The 17737-nt window shown below is 41.8% G+C and overlaps 1 protein-coding gene across 1 annotated transcript; it reads left to right on the top strand.

The window, feature by feature from the left end:
* Positions 1 to 14924: 14924 nt before the first annotated feature.
* LOC147440528 (uncharacterized) lies at positions 14925 to 16556 on the top strand. The gene is made up of 2 exons (XM_086530249.1): positions 14925 to 15089; positions 15273 to 16556. The coding sequence occupies exons 1-2, from the start codon at positions 14940 to 14942 to the stop codon at positions 16164 to 16166; spliced, it is 1044 nt and encodes a 347-aa protein (XP_086386375.1). The 5' UTR covers positions 14925 to 14939; the 3' UTR covers positions 16167 to 16556.
* Positions 16557 to 17737: the final 1181 nt, after the last annotated feature.

The following is a 17737-nucleotide window of genomic DNA, read 5'->3' as shown; positions in this document are numbered from 1 at the left end:
GGTTCAGCCTCCCCTTGTGTAGTGCATTGACAAATTTTGGCACTGTTTAGACATTTGGTCAAAGACTTATTGCCCTTGTCTCTGAATTCAAACTCTAAAACACTAGTTTTGAAGTTTTGTGATCAAGATGGTGTTCAGTTTCACTCTTTTTTTTTTTTTTTTTTTAGTACCCTTGTGTTGATGTGTTAAACCTGTGGTATAAAGGTTTTTTTTTTTTCCTGTTGTTAGTCAATCACCAACTTCATCAGTCTATCGCGATAGACTAGGCAGAGAGCAATGGGGATTTCATTTTTGTCTGTTTTTGGATAGTTGTGTTCCCTGTGCCCATATAAGTCTATCCCCCAAGTTTTATGAAGTTTGGACTTATTTTGACCTTAGACTCAAGCACTTCACAAATTTCACTTTTCTCTGGCAATTCACAACTCAATTGCACTTGAAGTGATGCAAATTTGATGACACTTCATCTTAAACTTGTGAACATCAGTCGTACCTCATGACACAGTCAGTTTACCCTAGGCTAATGGTTATATCTCTTCTTGGCCTTGTTAGGGTCACTTAGTGTTTTCTTATGAGAATCATCTGTTTCTTTTTGTTGGTTTTGGTAGCAATTTTATGTTTTCTCGAGTGTTGGATCATAAATTTCAATGTCTACTCTTTTCACCCCCTTCAAGGGTATATGGTGTGGGTTTTGCTTTCAAGGCAAGCAAACAGCCTTATTGTTTCGTCTTTTTGTTTGTTTTTGCATTTTTCCGGCGTTTTCTACTCTATTTCTACACAAGTATAACAAGCACTCAAAACCAAAAACCATTACTCCACATTATCCTACTTAACTAAATCTAACTAGTCATAGACCCTCGGCAAGACACAGGCTTCCTGGCTATCCACTAGACCTCGGGATACTCTATCTTGGATCTTGTTCTAAAAGTTTAAACTCTCTCTAGTCGAAACTAAAGTAAGCTAACCATCACACGAGTGACGTACATCTCCCTACTTAAGGTCTTGTGTCCCCGACAGCGGCGCCAATGTTTTAGGGCATAACTACTCCCCTGTTCATGCTCGCAAGCACAACACAGACAACATACTTATCATCCGATGACACGACTAACCCGTAGGTGCACGTAGGCAACCTCGTTAGCTTGTCAGGCTGAGACCAATCTACACATACACACTTTCATGATGCATCAATCACTAACCCTAGTAGAATGCAACCCACTCTATCCCTAAACGCTCACAACACCGTTTACACTTTCAATGAACTCCGAATTGCATCAAACTTACTAGGCACCATCCTCTCCATAGGATATACTTACCTATAAGTCTAATCTCACCAGATTTGAACCCGAGTTATTTCCATTACAGTCGCGATAGACTCACATGTCATAATCCAAAAGTGGGAGAAACCTAAGTCTATGAATATCTATGTGTAGCTAATCTCTTTCTCTTTCCATAGAGCACTTGATTGTTGAAAACAGACACTGTTTGTGTTACTTACAAGCAAAACAAGCTCGATGAAGGATCGATCGCGAACAGCTCGAAAATATGAATGCATGGCGTGGGCGTGTAGCTCTCGGAGAGACTACCGCGATGATGTGGTCACGTCATGAATCCGGTGAGAGAGAAACGCGTAGCGAAGAGGATAAGACATACTCACTCTCTCTCTCTCTCTCTCTGAATCGTACGACACAGGATTAATAATCAAAAATGTTATCCTCCAAATGGTTCTAAGGTGACCTTTATACTTGAGTCACCTTAGCTCAAAAATGTACATGGGTTCTCTTCCTCATAATTACAAAGTGGGAACAAATATGGGTCCTGACTAACTGATTAATCTTTACATAACCCAGACAAGTGGATCAAAATGATAAGACTTCTTTGACATAAAAATGGGAATTTGATATGCTTTACAAGATGGGCTTATTACAACAGTTGGACAAATGGGGCTCCAACAACTTTGTACTTCACACAATGAGAGGGTGTGTGAGTGTGTGTGGGGGGAGTATACCCCCCAAGCTAGCCCCCTTCTTGCTTTGGTCGACCCCCCCTTATAGCTCAAGCTTGAAGCTCACTGGACCCCTGCAAGACTGGCCAATCACATGGAGGATGCTTTACAAGCAACAAGGGTAGTCTTGGGACAAGTGTGCCCCTTTCCCCTTTGAGAGAGAGGACTTGATAAATGCAAAAACAATTAACTAAATCTACTAAATTACCATTGGACCCCTTGGGAGGCTAACCAATAGGATTTAGGCACACCATGAGGGCAACATGAGGAGGAACTTGACAAGTGTCCTATATGCTTTCTTTGTACCAAGCTTGCCTTGTGTGAGTGTGTGTGTGTTCTCTCTCATCCCTCTAGCTTTAGGGATCGCCCCCTCTCTTGTAGGGATGGGATTTAACTTTTTTACACCTTAAGCCACTCAAGCTTGGGCCAGGTTCCCACTTCAAGTACAACCCTAGCATCTCAAGCATGACACGCACCTCAAGAATCTCAATCATCAAGCACCTCAAGCATCTCGATCATCAAGCACGACAAGCACCTCAAGCACCTTACGCTGGCCAGGTTCCCACCTCAAGCACAACCCTAGCTTAACTAAGGTCAAAGGACTTTCAACACTAACTATTGGAGGTCTTCAATGAAGCTAACCCTAAGGTCTTTATGCTCCATTGGTTAGCCTTTCTCTTTGACATACCATCTCTCATTTGGGCCCCTTTACCATTGACCTCGTGTTGAGGTAGATCTATAAGCACATGTCTATATTCTAACCTTGTTCCCGTTTATTCTCCCACATTAAATGATCAATTTAATATCATTCGGGTTGGTTAGATATTAGTTTTTATGACATACATCATACAAACAGCAATCCAAAGAACTTCCATAAGTCACCTGAGAAGGAGTCGGAGCCTCCAACGCCACAATAGCATGCTTATTCTTGCCTTTAGCCATATAGACAATTAATAAATGTTACCTCTTGTGGGAAAAAGGCCCCCCAATCTCAAAGCACACAAGCACTCACACACTCACCAAAGACACATAGTACCAATGCTAAGTGAGCATAAAATCTCACATTTATAGGGTTGGGAGCTTGAGGATGTTTTCATTTTTCAGCAGTGTGGCAGGCCGAGCTCCAAGAGGAAGATGTTATTGCAGCGTTGCTACATTTAGTTTCCGCCTTCCTTCATAGTGGTGAGACAGACCGTGCTTCAACTGCATCATAGATGCGTACAGAGAGCGGGTGGAATGGGAACCCAGTGTGTGTGTGTGTGTGTGTGTGTGTGTGTGTGTGTGTGTGTGTGTGTGTGTGTGTGTGTGTGTGTGTGTGTGTGTGTGTGTGTGTGTGTGTGTGTGAGAGAGAGAGAGAGAGAGAGAGAGAGAGGATGGGGAAGTGTGTGAGAGCGAAGGGGGAAGAACTAAGGCTCAACTAGGGTATGTAGAAAATGCAGTGGTGCTGACTGCAAGCGGGCCAGTAACTTTTAATGTTAAAGAGGGCAAATTGCCAAAGCCAAGCCGTCGGTCTTTCCTCATATCAATTAGCTATCTATGAATAATTAGGTGTCATTTAATGCAGCTCCAAAATATCAACCACTGAATTACCTACAATAATTCACCCAGGACTCCCTAGGTAATAAGCCCAAGTACATACTGCCTAAGGAACTTAACACACTATCCTAGCAGGGCAAAAGGTCCACCCATTTTACATCCAAGTTTAGATACCATAAGGTTCCAAAACCAAGGGCACCCCGGCCAATAGTCCCAACAAATTATATGTTAATGAACTTTCAATCATGCCAAAACTAGCGATAAAAGTGTGTGTGTGTGTGTGTGTGTGCACGCATGTGCTCTCATGCTCCCTTGGTGGGGTGCTCTCACTCAGTTGCCCCTCCTCAACAAGCAAAAAGAAGAAGCTTCTCTCTCTTTTCATCGTGATCTCTATGTAACACTCTCTATCGCTGTCTTGCAACTATGAAAAAAGCATTTTGACATCTGTAATCAGCCCATAAGGGATGGTAAGAATCTCTTTAGTCCATATCCATCTTCTCTTTCTCTCTCTACATCTCCTAGGTACTCCATATATCAAAAACATATCACTAGTTGGCGGTTTCACTTACACATAGGCTTGTATGGGCTTACCATGAGTGTATGATGTTGGTTCTTTCTTATCTAATTATGTTTAGTGGGCTGAAGTATGTTTATGGTATGTATGCTCTCGCATGAGTTTGTAAAAAGCATGCACGTCGTCTACATCAAGGAAGCAATAGAAACATTGTTTTGGCCATATCTCCCAAACCGCTCAGAATTAGGTCAAGCCCTTTGAATCAAATATCAAACTCATTGTTTAGAGTGCTCTCTTTCTCATTGTTTAGAGTTATCTCTTTCTCATGGTCTCGGGGGGTTCACTATGTGTAAAACTACCATATCACGTGGGTTCAAGACATGTTTGTAAAACCCCTTATCTGTGAATTTTGTTAAGAATATAATGTACCCTTTTCTTTTAAAATCTGTAAGTTTTTTCCAAATTTGAAAAAAAATTCCCTTCTATATATATATTTCTGTAAGTTTCAAGAACTTTAAATACCCTTCTGTTGAACTCACGTGATAGGTTACATTTTTACTAGGTGACCTCCCCGGGCTCATGGTTCTTGTTCAAATTCCTATTGTGTGATGAGGTATGGTCAATAGCCAACTTGTTGGTTTTTCCTTAACCTATAATTTAGGTCGTTGGCTCATAGGGGGGCTACCAGGTAATATCAAATATCAAACTCATTGTTTAGAGTGATATCTTTCTCATGGTTCATGTTCAGATTCCTTTTGTGTGATGAGGTATGGTCAATAGACAGTTTGTTGGTTTTTTCCTTACCCTAGAATTTAGGTCGTTGCCTCATGGTGATGAAACCCACTCAACCACTTCTTCACCTTGCTTGATTTAGATAATGGTTACTATGTCTTGAGTGTTCATTATGTGAAACTCTAGGTACATAATTGCCTACTGCATAGAGACACTACCAAGCGGAGGTGCCATATGGACTTGTCGGATTTCCATGAGTTCTAAATATGGTTTATGTCTTGTTTTGGTGAGTTGATTGCACATGTTTCATCTCCAAAAGTTTATGTGTTGATACGTGATCACCTACTTAGAATGGTATGGCCAATTTTGCATGAAATAGATTCATGTCGGATTGTAAGAGGTGGTGTACATCTTGTATGGGATAAATGATGTGACAGAGTAATAGCCTACTACATAGGTCTAAGATTGATGCATTACTATGGTAATACTCTCTCTTTTGTGTGTTATGTATACCCCCGAAGATAGTGAAAAATTGTTTCTTGCATAAAGTTGGATGTGTGGCATAAACTTATACCAATTGATGGTGTGAATTTGTATCATGTTTATGTTCATTAGAGAACAATACTTGAACCACAAAGAATGTATGTTAAAGTCTCATGTATATACATACCAAGATTTTAAGGTCAAAACTATTCCGATGTAAAGAGACCAATAAGGTGTGATCATGGTATATCAGCTGCATGGATTGAGGATGCTTAAATTAGTGTTTCAAGAAGGAGTTTCCTCGTTGATTAGAGAATTTTTATGCATAAATTTTATGTCAAAAAATGTGTGTGCTATGAGTCTGCTAATAGTGTGTGTAGCTAAACTCCAAGTGTGGGAGTCACTCCTCAATCAAGATTTGGTTTATGTTATGGGGCTAAATGCCCATATGCTTATGGTTATACTCATGGTTGTGTTTAGCTAGTGCGGCTCTTGATTTATTTTTGTGGGATGGATCATGCAACAAAATTCTTGTAGCTATGCATCTTGCTAAATTGATCTTGGAGTGCTAATGTACGCCACCCAAAGAGGGGTGGGATATGTGCAGATGTGACATGATTCATGGTTTATGGTCAATGGTATTTGATTGAGACATGGTTGATGGTTGTGGTGTCTTGGCCGTAGCCAAGATGTGTTTGATTCTATGGGCTATGAGAGCCATACATGTGGTTTATGGTTTGTGCATAAGGGTGGACACCCAACATGATTGATTGTCTTGAATAGAATCATTTTGATGCATAAGGTTGTTCATAAAGAAGATTCATGTTATGTTGATATGTAGCATCATTGGCTAAACCACCCAACAATACAAACTGTTGGCAACAATGAAGGAGAGGGGTCGATGTTGGCTTCATTGTGTCCATGTTAGAGGGATTGGCTATGGTAGGAATTTTGGTGGACCTGCACTACTGAGTTGGCTTGAAAGATTTGTGGAAGATCCTACAACTCAGTCATATTTGAGGGGTCTGCTTTGGTGGACCTGGACTACTGAATCGGATTGAAAGATTTGTGGGAGATCCTATGGCTCAATCATATTTGAGGGGTATGCTTTGACACCTAGTGTAGTCACCAAAGAGGCATGATGCCTAAACTTGTTTGATTGGTATTGATTTCCTACCACCAAAAGATATTTTGGAGTCCTTTTAGAGCTCAAGCTCATGGAGAGAGGCGAAGCGGCCTCGTTCGTAGTGTGGCATGGGATGGAGATGTTTTGGATTTCTCTTGGCACAATGAGATTCTCTTTGTTCATAGTGGGAGCACGGGAATGGGTGGCCCGATTGATCCCACCCAAGGTTTGATGCTCTCATGATATTAATTTGGTTTCAAGTAGTGATGCACTTATTTTTATGGCATATTTCACGGTTCATGCATGTTTCATTTTATTTGGGGCATTGAAAGTTCTCTCACGTGTTGTCTTGTGTCCATCTGTGCACTCTATTTTACCCTTCAATACTCTCTCTCTCTCTCTCTCTCTCTCTCTCTCTCTCTTTTCCTTCATGTGTCAAGAAGAGGCATAGACATTTATTCACCCTTCACTTGTGATTTTGAGTCCTCTTTCATGCATACTCATTCAAGGGTAACACTAGTTTCTAATTACCTTTGGATACAATCCGAGTCATTGTTTAAACTCTATGCTATGTTAGGCATGAGAATTCCATCCCCTATCTTTGCTTCTGTATGATGCTGTATTTTAAATTATTGTATTGAAGAAAATTTAAGCTATATATTTCTTGCATAGTGCCATGGATGCTTGAGAGTCAGTCGTTGCCTGCATTATCACCTGTGTCATTTCCTACAAGGATCTAGAAGATTCTAGAAGGTTCTATAAGTATCAAGGAGATTCTAGAAGTTTCTAGAAGCTTGGAGAAGATTCCGAAAGAATCTAGAAGTTTTTGAAAAGCTCTAGAAAGTTGAAGAAGGATCTAAAAGGCTCTAGAAGAACTAGAAGGAAACCTCAAGTAACCTCCTCAAGCACTAGTATAAATAGGGTTCTTGGGCCACAAGCCCCTCAGTCGTGCCAACACCATTTGTGAGGCTCCTATGAGGAAATCCCTCTTCTAGTTCTTATGTTTAAGTCTTGTCCTTGCAATCAAGCCTTGTCTTGTACTCAAGTCATGTAATCCAAGTCTTGTATCTATCTCTCTTAATAAAGTATTAAGTCTTGTAATCAATATTAAGCTTATCATCAAGTCCAAGTTCTTGTACATTGTGAGCGCCTCCTCTGCTCTCTTCTAGCTCTATATGCGCTCATAACAGTTTGGCAAGACTACCATCTCTTAATCTTCTCAAGCCATCATGGAGTCGATGATGGAAGGTGTCATCAACGCATTGCAAAGCATCCAATCTCAGTTACAAGAACTTTGCGAGAGTAACGCTCAACTTCAAGCAGGGCAACCCCTAATCTTGGGGCCGGCATTTGCAAGATCTTCAACGTCAAATTCAAGAGCTTCAAGAGACAAGCACACATCAAGCACAAGCAGCAAGATCCAGTTATCCTCAACAACATAAGAAGGAACCGAAGGTCAGCATGCCTGAAAAATTTGATGGGACTAGATCAAAGTTTAGAGGTTTTCTCCATCAAGTGCGTCTCTTCATTCGAATGCAACGAGAGTGTTATCCAGATGATGCCTCTCAACTAGGCCTTATTGGGACCCTCCACTCGGGTACGACTCTCTCTTGGTTTGCTCCCTTACTTGAAAAAGAATCTCCTCTCCTTCATGACTTTGAAGCCTTTGTGCAGGAGTTCTCTGCAACCTTTGGGAATACTAATGGAGCAAGGGTTGTTGAAACCAAACTTTGACATCTCCGCCAAGGATCAAGACCTGCATCGGTCTATGCATCCATTTTTCAGCAGCTCACTTGTGATTTAACTTGGCATTTCATTACCCAATTTTGGTGGGGATTAAAGGATGACGTAAAAGATCTTTTATTGACTATGCTAAAGGTTCACACACTAAGAGAGTTCAGCTCTCAAGCAATAGAATGTGATAATTGACTATTTGAGAGATGACAAGAGAGGCGTCTTGGGGCACCATTTCAATCCCAAACAGAAGTGACACATGATGGCTACACACCTTAACAGAGCCATGAATCAAGCATTGATCCCATGCAAATTGATTCAGCATGGTTTCAACCTCTCTCAGCCCAGGAGAAGCAAAGACAATGCATTAATGGCTTACGTATGTATTGCGGAGAGCAGGGGCACATTGCTCAACAATGTCCAAGGAAGAGAAGGATGAAGGTTCATGGTGCAATGGCCTCAACGTGTTCGGAAAACATGGACGTCCAACCTCAATAGAGACCAACCAATTGGACAAAATACAAGCAAAAGAAGGTCTCTTTCTTCCCATTGATTTCACTTCAAGTTTTATGCTACTAGTCAAGATCCATATGCTGGGTAGGCACATGGATTGTGAAGCATTACTAGATTCAGGCGCAACGGCGTGCTTCATGGACAAAGAATTTGCAAAAGAACAAGGCATGCCACTTGTGGAGAAGTCTAATCTAGCAACTATAGAAGTCATTGATGGTCGTCCCCTCGCTTTATGGGATGTCACGTATGAAACTCGCCCCATAGAAGTAACATTGAAGGAGCATGTTTCAAGAATAGCGTTCGATATCATACAAATCCCAAGCAGTCCAATTGTTATTGGGCTACTGTGGCTAATTACATAATCCTAACATCAATTGGAGGGCTCGGAGAATTGAACCACAAAAGGTCCAAAAGAAGAAGGGAAGGCATAATAGGCCTATATATCTTGGAGCCAAGGTCTTCATGCGTGCAGCCAAAAAGTATCCAGCTTTCATGATATTTACAACACCAATCTACACGTCAACAAAAAAAATCATGGAGGCATTGCCACGTCAATATCAAGATTACAATGATGTTTTTGAGAAGAAGAATGCAAACCTCTTACTAGAGCATTGACCCTATGATTGTGCTATAGAGCTTCAGGAGGGAACCCAACCCCCTTTTGGCCCAATATACAAGCTATCTCAAGATGATTTGGTAGAATTACAAAAAAATATTGATGAGAATCTTGCTAAGGGGTTCATACGGAATTCAAAGTCCCCAGCAGGAGTTCCAATACTCTTTGTAAAAAGAAAGGATGGAACTCTCCGGATGTGCGTGGATTATAGGAGCCTGAACAAGATCACCGTCAAGAATCACTATCCCCTTCCCTTGATCCCAGAGCTTCTTGAGCGCCTTGGCAAGGCAAGAGTATTTACAAAAATAGACCTTCGTGGTGCTTACAACCTAGTCAGAATCAAAGAAGGTGATGAATGGAAGACAGCCTTTCGCACAAGGTATGGCCACTTTGAATATACTGTCATGCCATTTGGTCTCACAAATGCCCCAACAGTTTTTCAACATTTAATGAACGACATCTTTCAGGAGTATTTGGATTATTTTGTGGTGATATACTTGGATGATATCTTGATATTTTCTAAGGATCAAGAAGAGCATGAGCACCATGTATGGTTAGTGCTTGAAAAGCTTCATGCATCAGGGTTATTTGCAAAGTTGGAGAAGTGGTATTTTCATCAATCTAAGGTGGAATTTCTTGGTTATGTTATTTCTGAAAAGGGAATCTCCATGAATCCAAAGAAGGTTCAAACCATCCTGGATTGGAGACACCCACCTCAGTAAGAGATGTTCAATGTTCCTCGGATTTGTAAATTTCTATCGTATCTTTATCCAGGGATACTCCAAGGTGGTTACAGCACTCACAAGGTTGACAGTTAATAATAAGTTTGTTTGGGACTCAGAGACCGCAAAAGATTTTCAAACTCTCAAGCAAGCTTTCACAATCTCACCCATTCTAATTCATGCAGATACTACAAAGCCTTTCATCCTAGAAACAGACGCTCAGATTTTGCCCTTGGCGCTATTCTATCCCAAGTAGGTGAGGATGGTCGAGTACATCCAGTGGCTTTTCATTCCCGCAAGTTTTCAGCTGCAGAAATCAATTATGAAATCCATGACAAAGAGCTCTTAGCAATCATCAACTCCTTCAGCACTTGGCGTCACCTACTTGAAGGAGCTCCTCATAAGATCACTGTCTATACAAATCACAAGAATTTGGAATACTTCATGGCATCCCGCATTTTGAATCATCGCCAAGCCAGGTGGAGTGGTATCCTATCAAGGTTTGATTTTCTTATATCTTATAGGCATGGCCGTCAAAACAAGGTAACCCAAATGTCTTATCAAGAAGATCCTACCTTGCATCTAGAGAAGGCGATGCAGCATTTGATCAACAAGAGTCAATGATTTTGAAACCTGAGCAGCTTAAGCTAAACGCCACCATAATCCAAGCTTCTGAAGATTTTACTTTCTTTCTAAGGTGAAGACGCAAATTGCCAAGGACCCACTTGCTCAGAATATTAGACAACAACTACAAGGAAAAGGGGTTAATGAGGAAATTCAAGAAATTCATGGACTACTATAAGGGTCTTCTCTATATTCTAGTGGGACCAACACACTTGGAGGTACTTTAGCAACGGCATGATCTTCCATCAGCAGGGCATTTTGGGGTTAATAAGACAATTGAGCTTCTCTCCCGTGACTTTTGGTGGCCTCAAATGTGGAAGCTTGTCAAGGAGTATGTGGCACTTGTGACACTTGCAATAGATCAAAGGCCCCTCGTCATCATCCCTTGCCCATTCCAAGCACAAACCATGGTCATCCATCTCCATGGATTTCATTATAGAGCTACCCTTGTCACAAGGATTTGACTCCATTTTAGTAGTCGTGGATTGGTTTACAAAAATGTCACACTTCATTCCTACCACTAAAACCATCACCGACGAAGGTACGACCAAACTCTTTCTACAACATACCTATCATTATCACGGATTACCAGATGACATAGTTTTTGATCGAGGCTCACATTCATCTCGAGCTTTTGGAAAATCTTATTCAAGCTACTTGGAGTACAAATCAACCTCTCATCAGCCAATCACCCACAAAGTGATGGACAAATAGAGAGAGTAAATCAAGTTTTAGAACAGTATCTCCGTTGTACTATTAATTATCACCATGATAATTGGGTCGAGCTCCTACCGCTAGCAGAATTCTCCTACAATAACAATTTTCAAGCCTCCACCCGTCACACTCCATTCTTTGCTAATTATGGTCGACATCCCAAATAGGATATCCACAGGCACCATCGAGTCAATAATCCAGCTGCTATTCATCTTGCACAACAGTTATCTGCAATTCACAAAGAACTTACAAATCATATCAAAGAAGCTCAATCCAAGTATAAGGAAAGTGCAGATTTACATCGCATGCAACATCCAAAATACAAAGAAGGGGATAAAGTGTGGCTCCTCCGTCGTGATCTGCGTTCATCTTGTCCCTGTCAAAAGTTCGATTACCGAAGGCTTGGCCCGTTTAAAATTATCCGTCAAGTCAATCCAGTCACCTATCGACTCCAGTTGCTCTCATCCATGAAAATCCATCCGGTCTTTCATGTCTCAGTCCTAGAACCTTGTCACACATCTCAGATCCCAGAAAGAGCCCTACAACCACCCCTCTGGTTGAGATTCAAGGACATGAGGAATATAAGGTCGAGAAAGTCCTAGATTCTCGAGTCTTGCGTGGTAGGTTACAATACTTGGTGCATTGGAAAGCCTATGATGTCAGTGAACGAACCTCGGAACCAGCACACAATCTTCATCATGCATCTCTCAAAGTCTAAGAGTTGCATCAACAGCATCCATGGAAGCCCTAGTCAAGGAACACCACGGCTCCTCGTGGAACTCGTCGCTAGAGGAGGGGGTAATGTCATGGATGCTTGAGAGTCAGTCGTTGCCTGCATCATCACCTCTGTCATCGCCTACAAGGCTCTAGAAGAATCTAGAAGATTCTAGAAGGTTTTGTAAGTATCAATGAGATTCTAGAAGTTTCTAGAAGCTTGGAGAAGATTTCGAAAGAATCTAGAAGTTTCTGGAAAGCTCTAGAAAGTTGAAGAAGGATCTAAAAGATTCTAGAAGAACTAGAAGGATCAAGAAGGTTCTAGAAGATTCTAACCTCCTCAAAAAGAACCTAGAAAGTTCTAACCTCCTCAAGTAGAACCTAGAAAGTTCTAAACTCCTCAAGTAACCTCCTCAAGCACTAGTATAAATAGGGGTCTTGGGCCACAAGCCCCTTAGTCGTGCCAACACCAGTTGTGAGGCTCTTATGAGGAAATCCCTCTTCTAGTTCTTATGTTCAAGTCTTGTCCTTGCAATCAAGCCTTGTCTTGTACTCAAGTCATGTAATCCAAGTCTTGTATCTAGCTCTCTTAATAAAGTATTAAGTCTTGTAATCAATATTAAGCTTATCATCAAGTCCAAGTTCTTGTACATTGTGAGCGCCTCCTCTGCTCTCGTCTAGCTATATACGCGCTCATAACACATAGACCCCTGGGAAGGGGATCTCTTAGCTGGTATCAGAACCAAAGGAGGTTTTAGGGATGACCAGAAGATAGATACTATTTGGGTTAGTCATGCAACATGCGCACATTCATGAATGCTATTTGGAAAAGAATGCTCTTTGCATAATAATGTTATTTTCATGGAGTTTTTGATACAAGCTAAAGGGGTAATTGATGTGGTCACAATGTTTGGTGATGATTACGACACAAGTGAATTGAAGATAGTTAGTGATTGTTTTGTAGTTAACAATGGCCCCTATGATGCCATTTGAATGATTTAGCGAGTACTTGAAAGTCTTGATGGTATTATTCAACAACATATCAATCTCGTTGCTTAGGAAAAAAGGGAGATTTGAATGCTTTAGCAAGTACTCGAAAGTCTTGATGGTATTATTCAACAACATATCAATCTCATTGCCTAGGAAAAAAGGGAGGTCTTCTATCACAAAATTGCATACATGATATTTGCAAGACCATGCATGGGGCAGCAATGGAAGGCTTTTGATCATAGTTATCTTATGCTGCATGAAGAACCTTTCTGTCAATTCCCATTCAAATTAGGGATGGTTGGTCCAAAGGATTGATTTTCGAACTTGAGGCCACTATAGATAATGATGATGCTAGGACTCATGGATATGTATTACTCGTGCTGTCACTCTCTTGCCACCTTCTTGGCAAGTGAGAAGAGAAGCTTCTCTCTCTTTTCATGGTGATAATGCTCTTCATTGACACCTTCCTGGCATAACCTCTACGTAGTACTCTTTATCGCTTTCGGACAACAACACCAAAAAGCCTTTTGACATATGGAATCAGCCCATAAGTGATGGTAAGAAGCTCTTTACTCCATAGGCATCTTCTCTCTCTCTCTCTCTCTCTCTCTCTCTCTCTCTCTCTCTCTCTCTCTCTCTCTACATCTCCTATGTACTCCGTATATCAAAAACACGTCACTGATTGGCGGTTTCACCTACACGTAGGTATGTATGGCCTTGCCATGAGTGTATGATGTTGGTTCTTGCTTACTTAGTTATGTTTAGTGTGTTAAATTATGCTTATGGTGTATATGCGCCCACATGAATAAGTAAAAAACATGCACGTCATCTACGTCAAGAAAACAATAAAAAACCTACTTTGGACATATCTTCCAAACAGTTAAGAATTAGATTGAGCCCTTCAAACCGTGTATCATTATTATTGTTTAGAGAGTTGTATTTGTATGGTTCATGTCAATATTCCTTTCGTGTGATAAATTGTAGTCAATATACATCTTGCTGTTTTTTTTTACTAAACCTAAAATTTAGGTCGTCATCTCATAGGCGGGCTACCATGTAGACTTTCCCGATGATGATGGAGCCCACTTAACCACTTCTTAACCTTGCTTAGACATGCAACATGCTGAAACGTCACTTTATGTCACCGTTATCATGTCAAGTGTTCGTGATGTACAAGTCTAGGTATGAAATTGTGTACTACATAAAGGCACTACCAAATGAAGGTACCATATGGAGTTGTCATATTGCTATGAATTCAGAGTATGCTCTATGTTTTGTTTTGGTGAGTTGATTGCACTTGCTTGATCAAAAGGTCATGTGTTGATACATGATCACCTACTCCAAAGAGTATGGTCAATTTTGCATAAAATAAATTCTTGTTGGCATTGCAATAGGTGGTGTATGTCTTGTATGGGTAAACATAAACAAAAGCGGCTCATCATTTTACCAGCAGTTTAAAGATTCCTTGAACAACACCCCCCCCTTCCCTCCTCTGTAGGCAGGACAGCTAGAGAAACGGAGATCTAAGTGTCAATCATCTTGAAGACCAGCGGAGGAAATGGAGAGGAGCATTTTGTGTATTTGTGTGTGTGTGTGTGTGTGAGAGAGAGAGAGAGAGAGAGAGAGAGAGAGAGAGAGAGAGAGAGAGAGAGATGCTGACAGTCCAGGATGCTTACAGAATCGTGAAAATCGAGAGAAAGTAGTAGTGTGTGTGTCGTTGGTTGGCACGCCATGCATGAGAGAGAGAGAGAGAGAGAGAGAGAGAGAGAGAGAGAGAGAGGGAGAGGGAGAGGAGAATCTCCCTAGATTCTCCCCTTCCCACTTATTTTCGAGTCGTGCACATATATTACTACTCGGTGAGTGGGTGAGTTCAAAACCATTGTCATGCTCCAAAAAAAATCTCATGAATAAAAGTGTGGGACATGATGGGTTGGAAGGTAAAAGATGAGGGTGAGGAGCGTCTGTCCTCTTCCTTTACAATGGCGCTTCTGAATACCTCCACGACTTTCTCTGCAGCTCCACCTTACGCCTGCGACGCTACCACTTTTGCGGCTCTGTGCTCGCTGCACAAGGTATGCTTCTCTCTCTCTCTCTCTCTCTCTCTCTCTCTCTCTCTCTCTCTCTCCACACACACACACACACACACACACACACACACACACACACGCGCACGCACATTCACACATTTTTGCACAACCCTCATCAGGGAGGGACGGAGCAATTTATCTTCTTCTGAGAAAGATTGCAATGAATAGGTTGCAGGTTCTCTTACACATGGGCGCAAGCAGCTGGTAGTGCTTTCAGTAACATCATTAGAACATGTCCGGAAGCCCCTGCTTCCCCGTGCAGGGTTTCTTTCAAAGCCCACTGCACTTGTCAGCGAGCGTGTTATTTGCACAGATGTCCAACCTGGCTTGAAGCTTGAGCTGAAATATGCAAAGCCGCCTGCTAAAGATTTTGTTGAGTTTATGGAAACCATGCCTAAGCAAGAGGTTGTGGCCTTCTTCAGAGACATAGCTGCAGAACTCGAAGGGTTTCGCCAGCTCCAAGATTTTCACATGAAAGTGAGAGATGGTGATGGTGACTTTAGGGTTGAAGTTTTCTTTAACGAGGAGCGGAATGGACCTGATGTGGCTCCATATGAGGATTGCATTGGTTGTTGCCCTGATACTAATCTATTCGTAGGGCAAGAACCAGGTATGGCGTCAAAAGACTGTATACTTGAGCAGTTTTCGCTCCGACCATATGCTGTCTGTAGGCTGGATGCGAAAGGAAGGACTGGTTTTTCTATCATGCCTGTCAGACACGTTGAGAGGATGTCGGAGTTGGATGATGATGAGTTGTATGGAATGTGGAGTGTAGCTACAAGGATGCTGAGACAGGTTGGCATCCCCTTCATCAGCTTGATCTTGAATCATGGTCGCTACCGCACACTCTACCATTTAAATCTCAAACTGTGGGTGGGCAACAAAGCACATGACAAGTTCTTGTCAACATGCAATGAAGAAACAAGAGAATTGTGGAATGGGCTCCAGAAATTCGCAGCAAACCGTCCTAAAAAGCAGCAACTTTGCTTTTTCTACAGAAGAGATGGGACTTGCAGGCATGGAGATTTTTGTAGCTATTCGCATGGAGAGTATCGAAATTAAATTCAATGATAGATTGGTATGTAGAGTTTACCTCCACAATTTGCTATTTGAGGGGCCTGTGCTGAAGGTGTCTTTGGATATCGCTCGTCCACAGAGGCAGCGTGTTCGCATCAGCTGCAGCAGTGTTTCTGGGACTACTTTCTCAGCCTTGTCTGTATGTTATTGAGGCCAAACTTTTGTGTTGGATCTTTGTATGCAGGCCTCTGGGTGCAAACTGCAAGCTTGTACTACTGGATGTCCCCTATCAACTATTTTCATGCAGCTATCAACAGACGCTGTTCTAGCTGTGGATTGGCAATGAAAATTTGCTTCAAGGAAGCCTTCCGCATTCTGTATTCTGTATTAACATTAGTGAATGCAAGTTCTAGTGGAAAAAGTTGTGTTGTGAAAGTGAGTGGATGAGCCCATGCGGGTCTTGTAAGATTTGAGGAGGGCACGTTTTATTTACGGAATTGAGCTTGGCAATTGTTGTCATAATGATATTTATCCTGCTTTTTGCCTTGTAAGGTAGTTGCAATTGAACGTTTGTCTGCAAATTCGGACCTATCCGTTGCTATCTGGTAAGTTTGGGGTAGGGAATGGCCCGCCCGTGACCATTCCCAGAAACCTATGCGGCTAAGGCTGGCGATTAGTGGAGGCTGGGAGCCAGCTTGGGAGCACAGATTCCGGGAATGTTCTCTGGAGGACCATGCCCAGCCGCCACGGGGGTTCTGCATGCTGAGTTGTTTCCATGGATTTCGCCGTCATGGGGGTTCTGCATGCTGAGTTGTCTCCACGGATTTCACTGCCTGGTGGATTCTGAGTGCTGAGTGGGCAGCAGCATGATCTATTCCAGGATGCTGATCTGCCAAGCAATGGTTGATGTGCAGGGTGATGGTGCCCCCTGACATTCCTTACGCTGAGATGGCGGGCATCCAGTGGACGCCCACTGAATTCTGCACAGGAAAGTGCAGTCGCCCTCCCCGCGACCCTGACGGTACCTACCCGAGGCTACAACCCAGTGGTTTTGAATTCAATTCAATCGCCTCGAAAGGGAATTTTGTGGACTGCCATAACAAATTTTCATTCAAATAGATCATCAAAAGGATGCAGTCGCGTTGCGAAAAGTGTAGAAAAGAAGCCTTCTGTTTTCTGTAAAAATAGTTGGCTTGTGCGGGTCTTGTCCTGTTTTTAGGGATAATTGTTTGCCTTGCATGATAAACAGATGATCATTGCTGATCTCTACATTAATTTGTATATTATCTGCATGGATATCAATACCGAATGACTTGTAATTCTCGTTGCACCTGAGCGATCAAGTATGGGTACCACATGCTGCTTTCCTTGTTTATGCCATGTCTGGATCTTGCATTTGTAAGATCAAATGCAGTTATGGAATACTGAGGGTATCTATAATTCTACCAATTCAAACTTGTATCAATAAGAGAATTTTCAAGTGCCAAGTATTGTAGTTGGGTTATTTACTATGGACTGCAAGGATTCTATGATGGTATTTTTTGGGGAGATCCTTGATAGAACGTGTCATCTTACATTGAAGCCTTTGGTATGCACCTGGTTAGCAAAGTGTCTAA

Source organism: Adiantum capillus-veneris, chromosome 15 (assembly GCF_014529385.1).
Source record: "Adiantum capillus-veneris isolate H3 chromosome 15, ASM1452938v2, whole genome shotgun sequence".
NCBI lineage: Eukaryota > Viridiplantae > Streptophyta > Polypodiopsida > Polypodiales > Pteridaceae > Adiantum > Adiantum capillus-veneris.
Note: the sequence above shows the minus strand (reverse complement) of the source record. Positions and strands in the feature narration are given on the sequence as shown.

Coding starts and splice junctions, on each gene's coding strand:
- LOC147440528 (XM_086530249.1), top strand. CDS start 14,940: ATGATGGGTTGGAAGGTAAAAGATGAGGGTGAGGAGCGTCTGTCCTCT. Junction 15,090..15,272: donor CTCTGTGCTCGCTGCACAAG/GTATGCTTCTCT, acceptor TGCAATGAATAG/GTTGCAGGTTCTCTTACACA.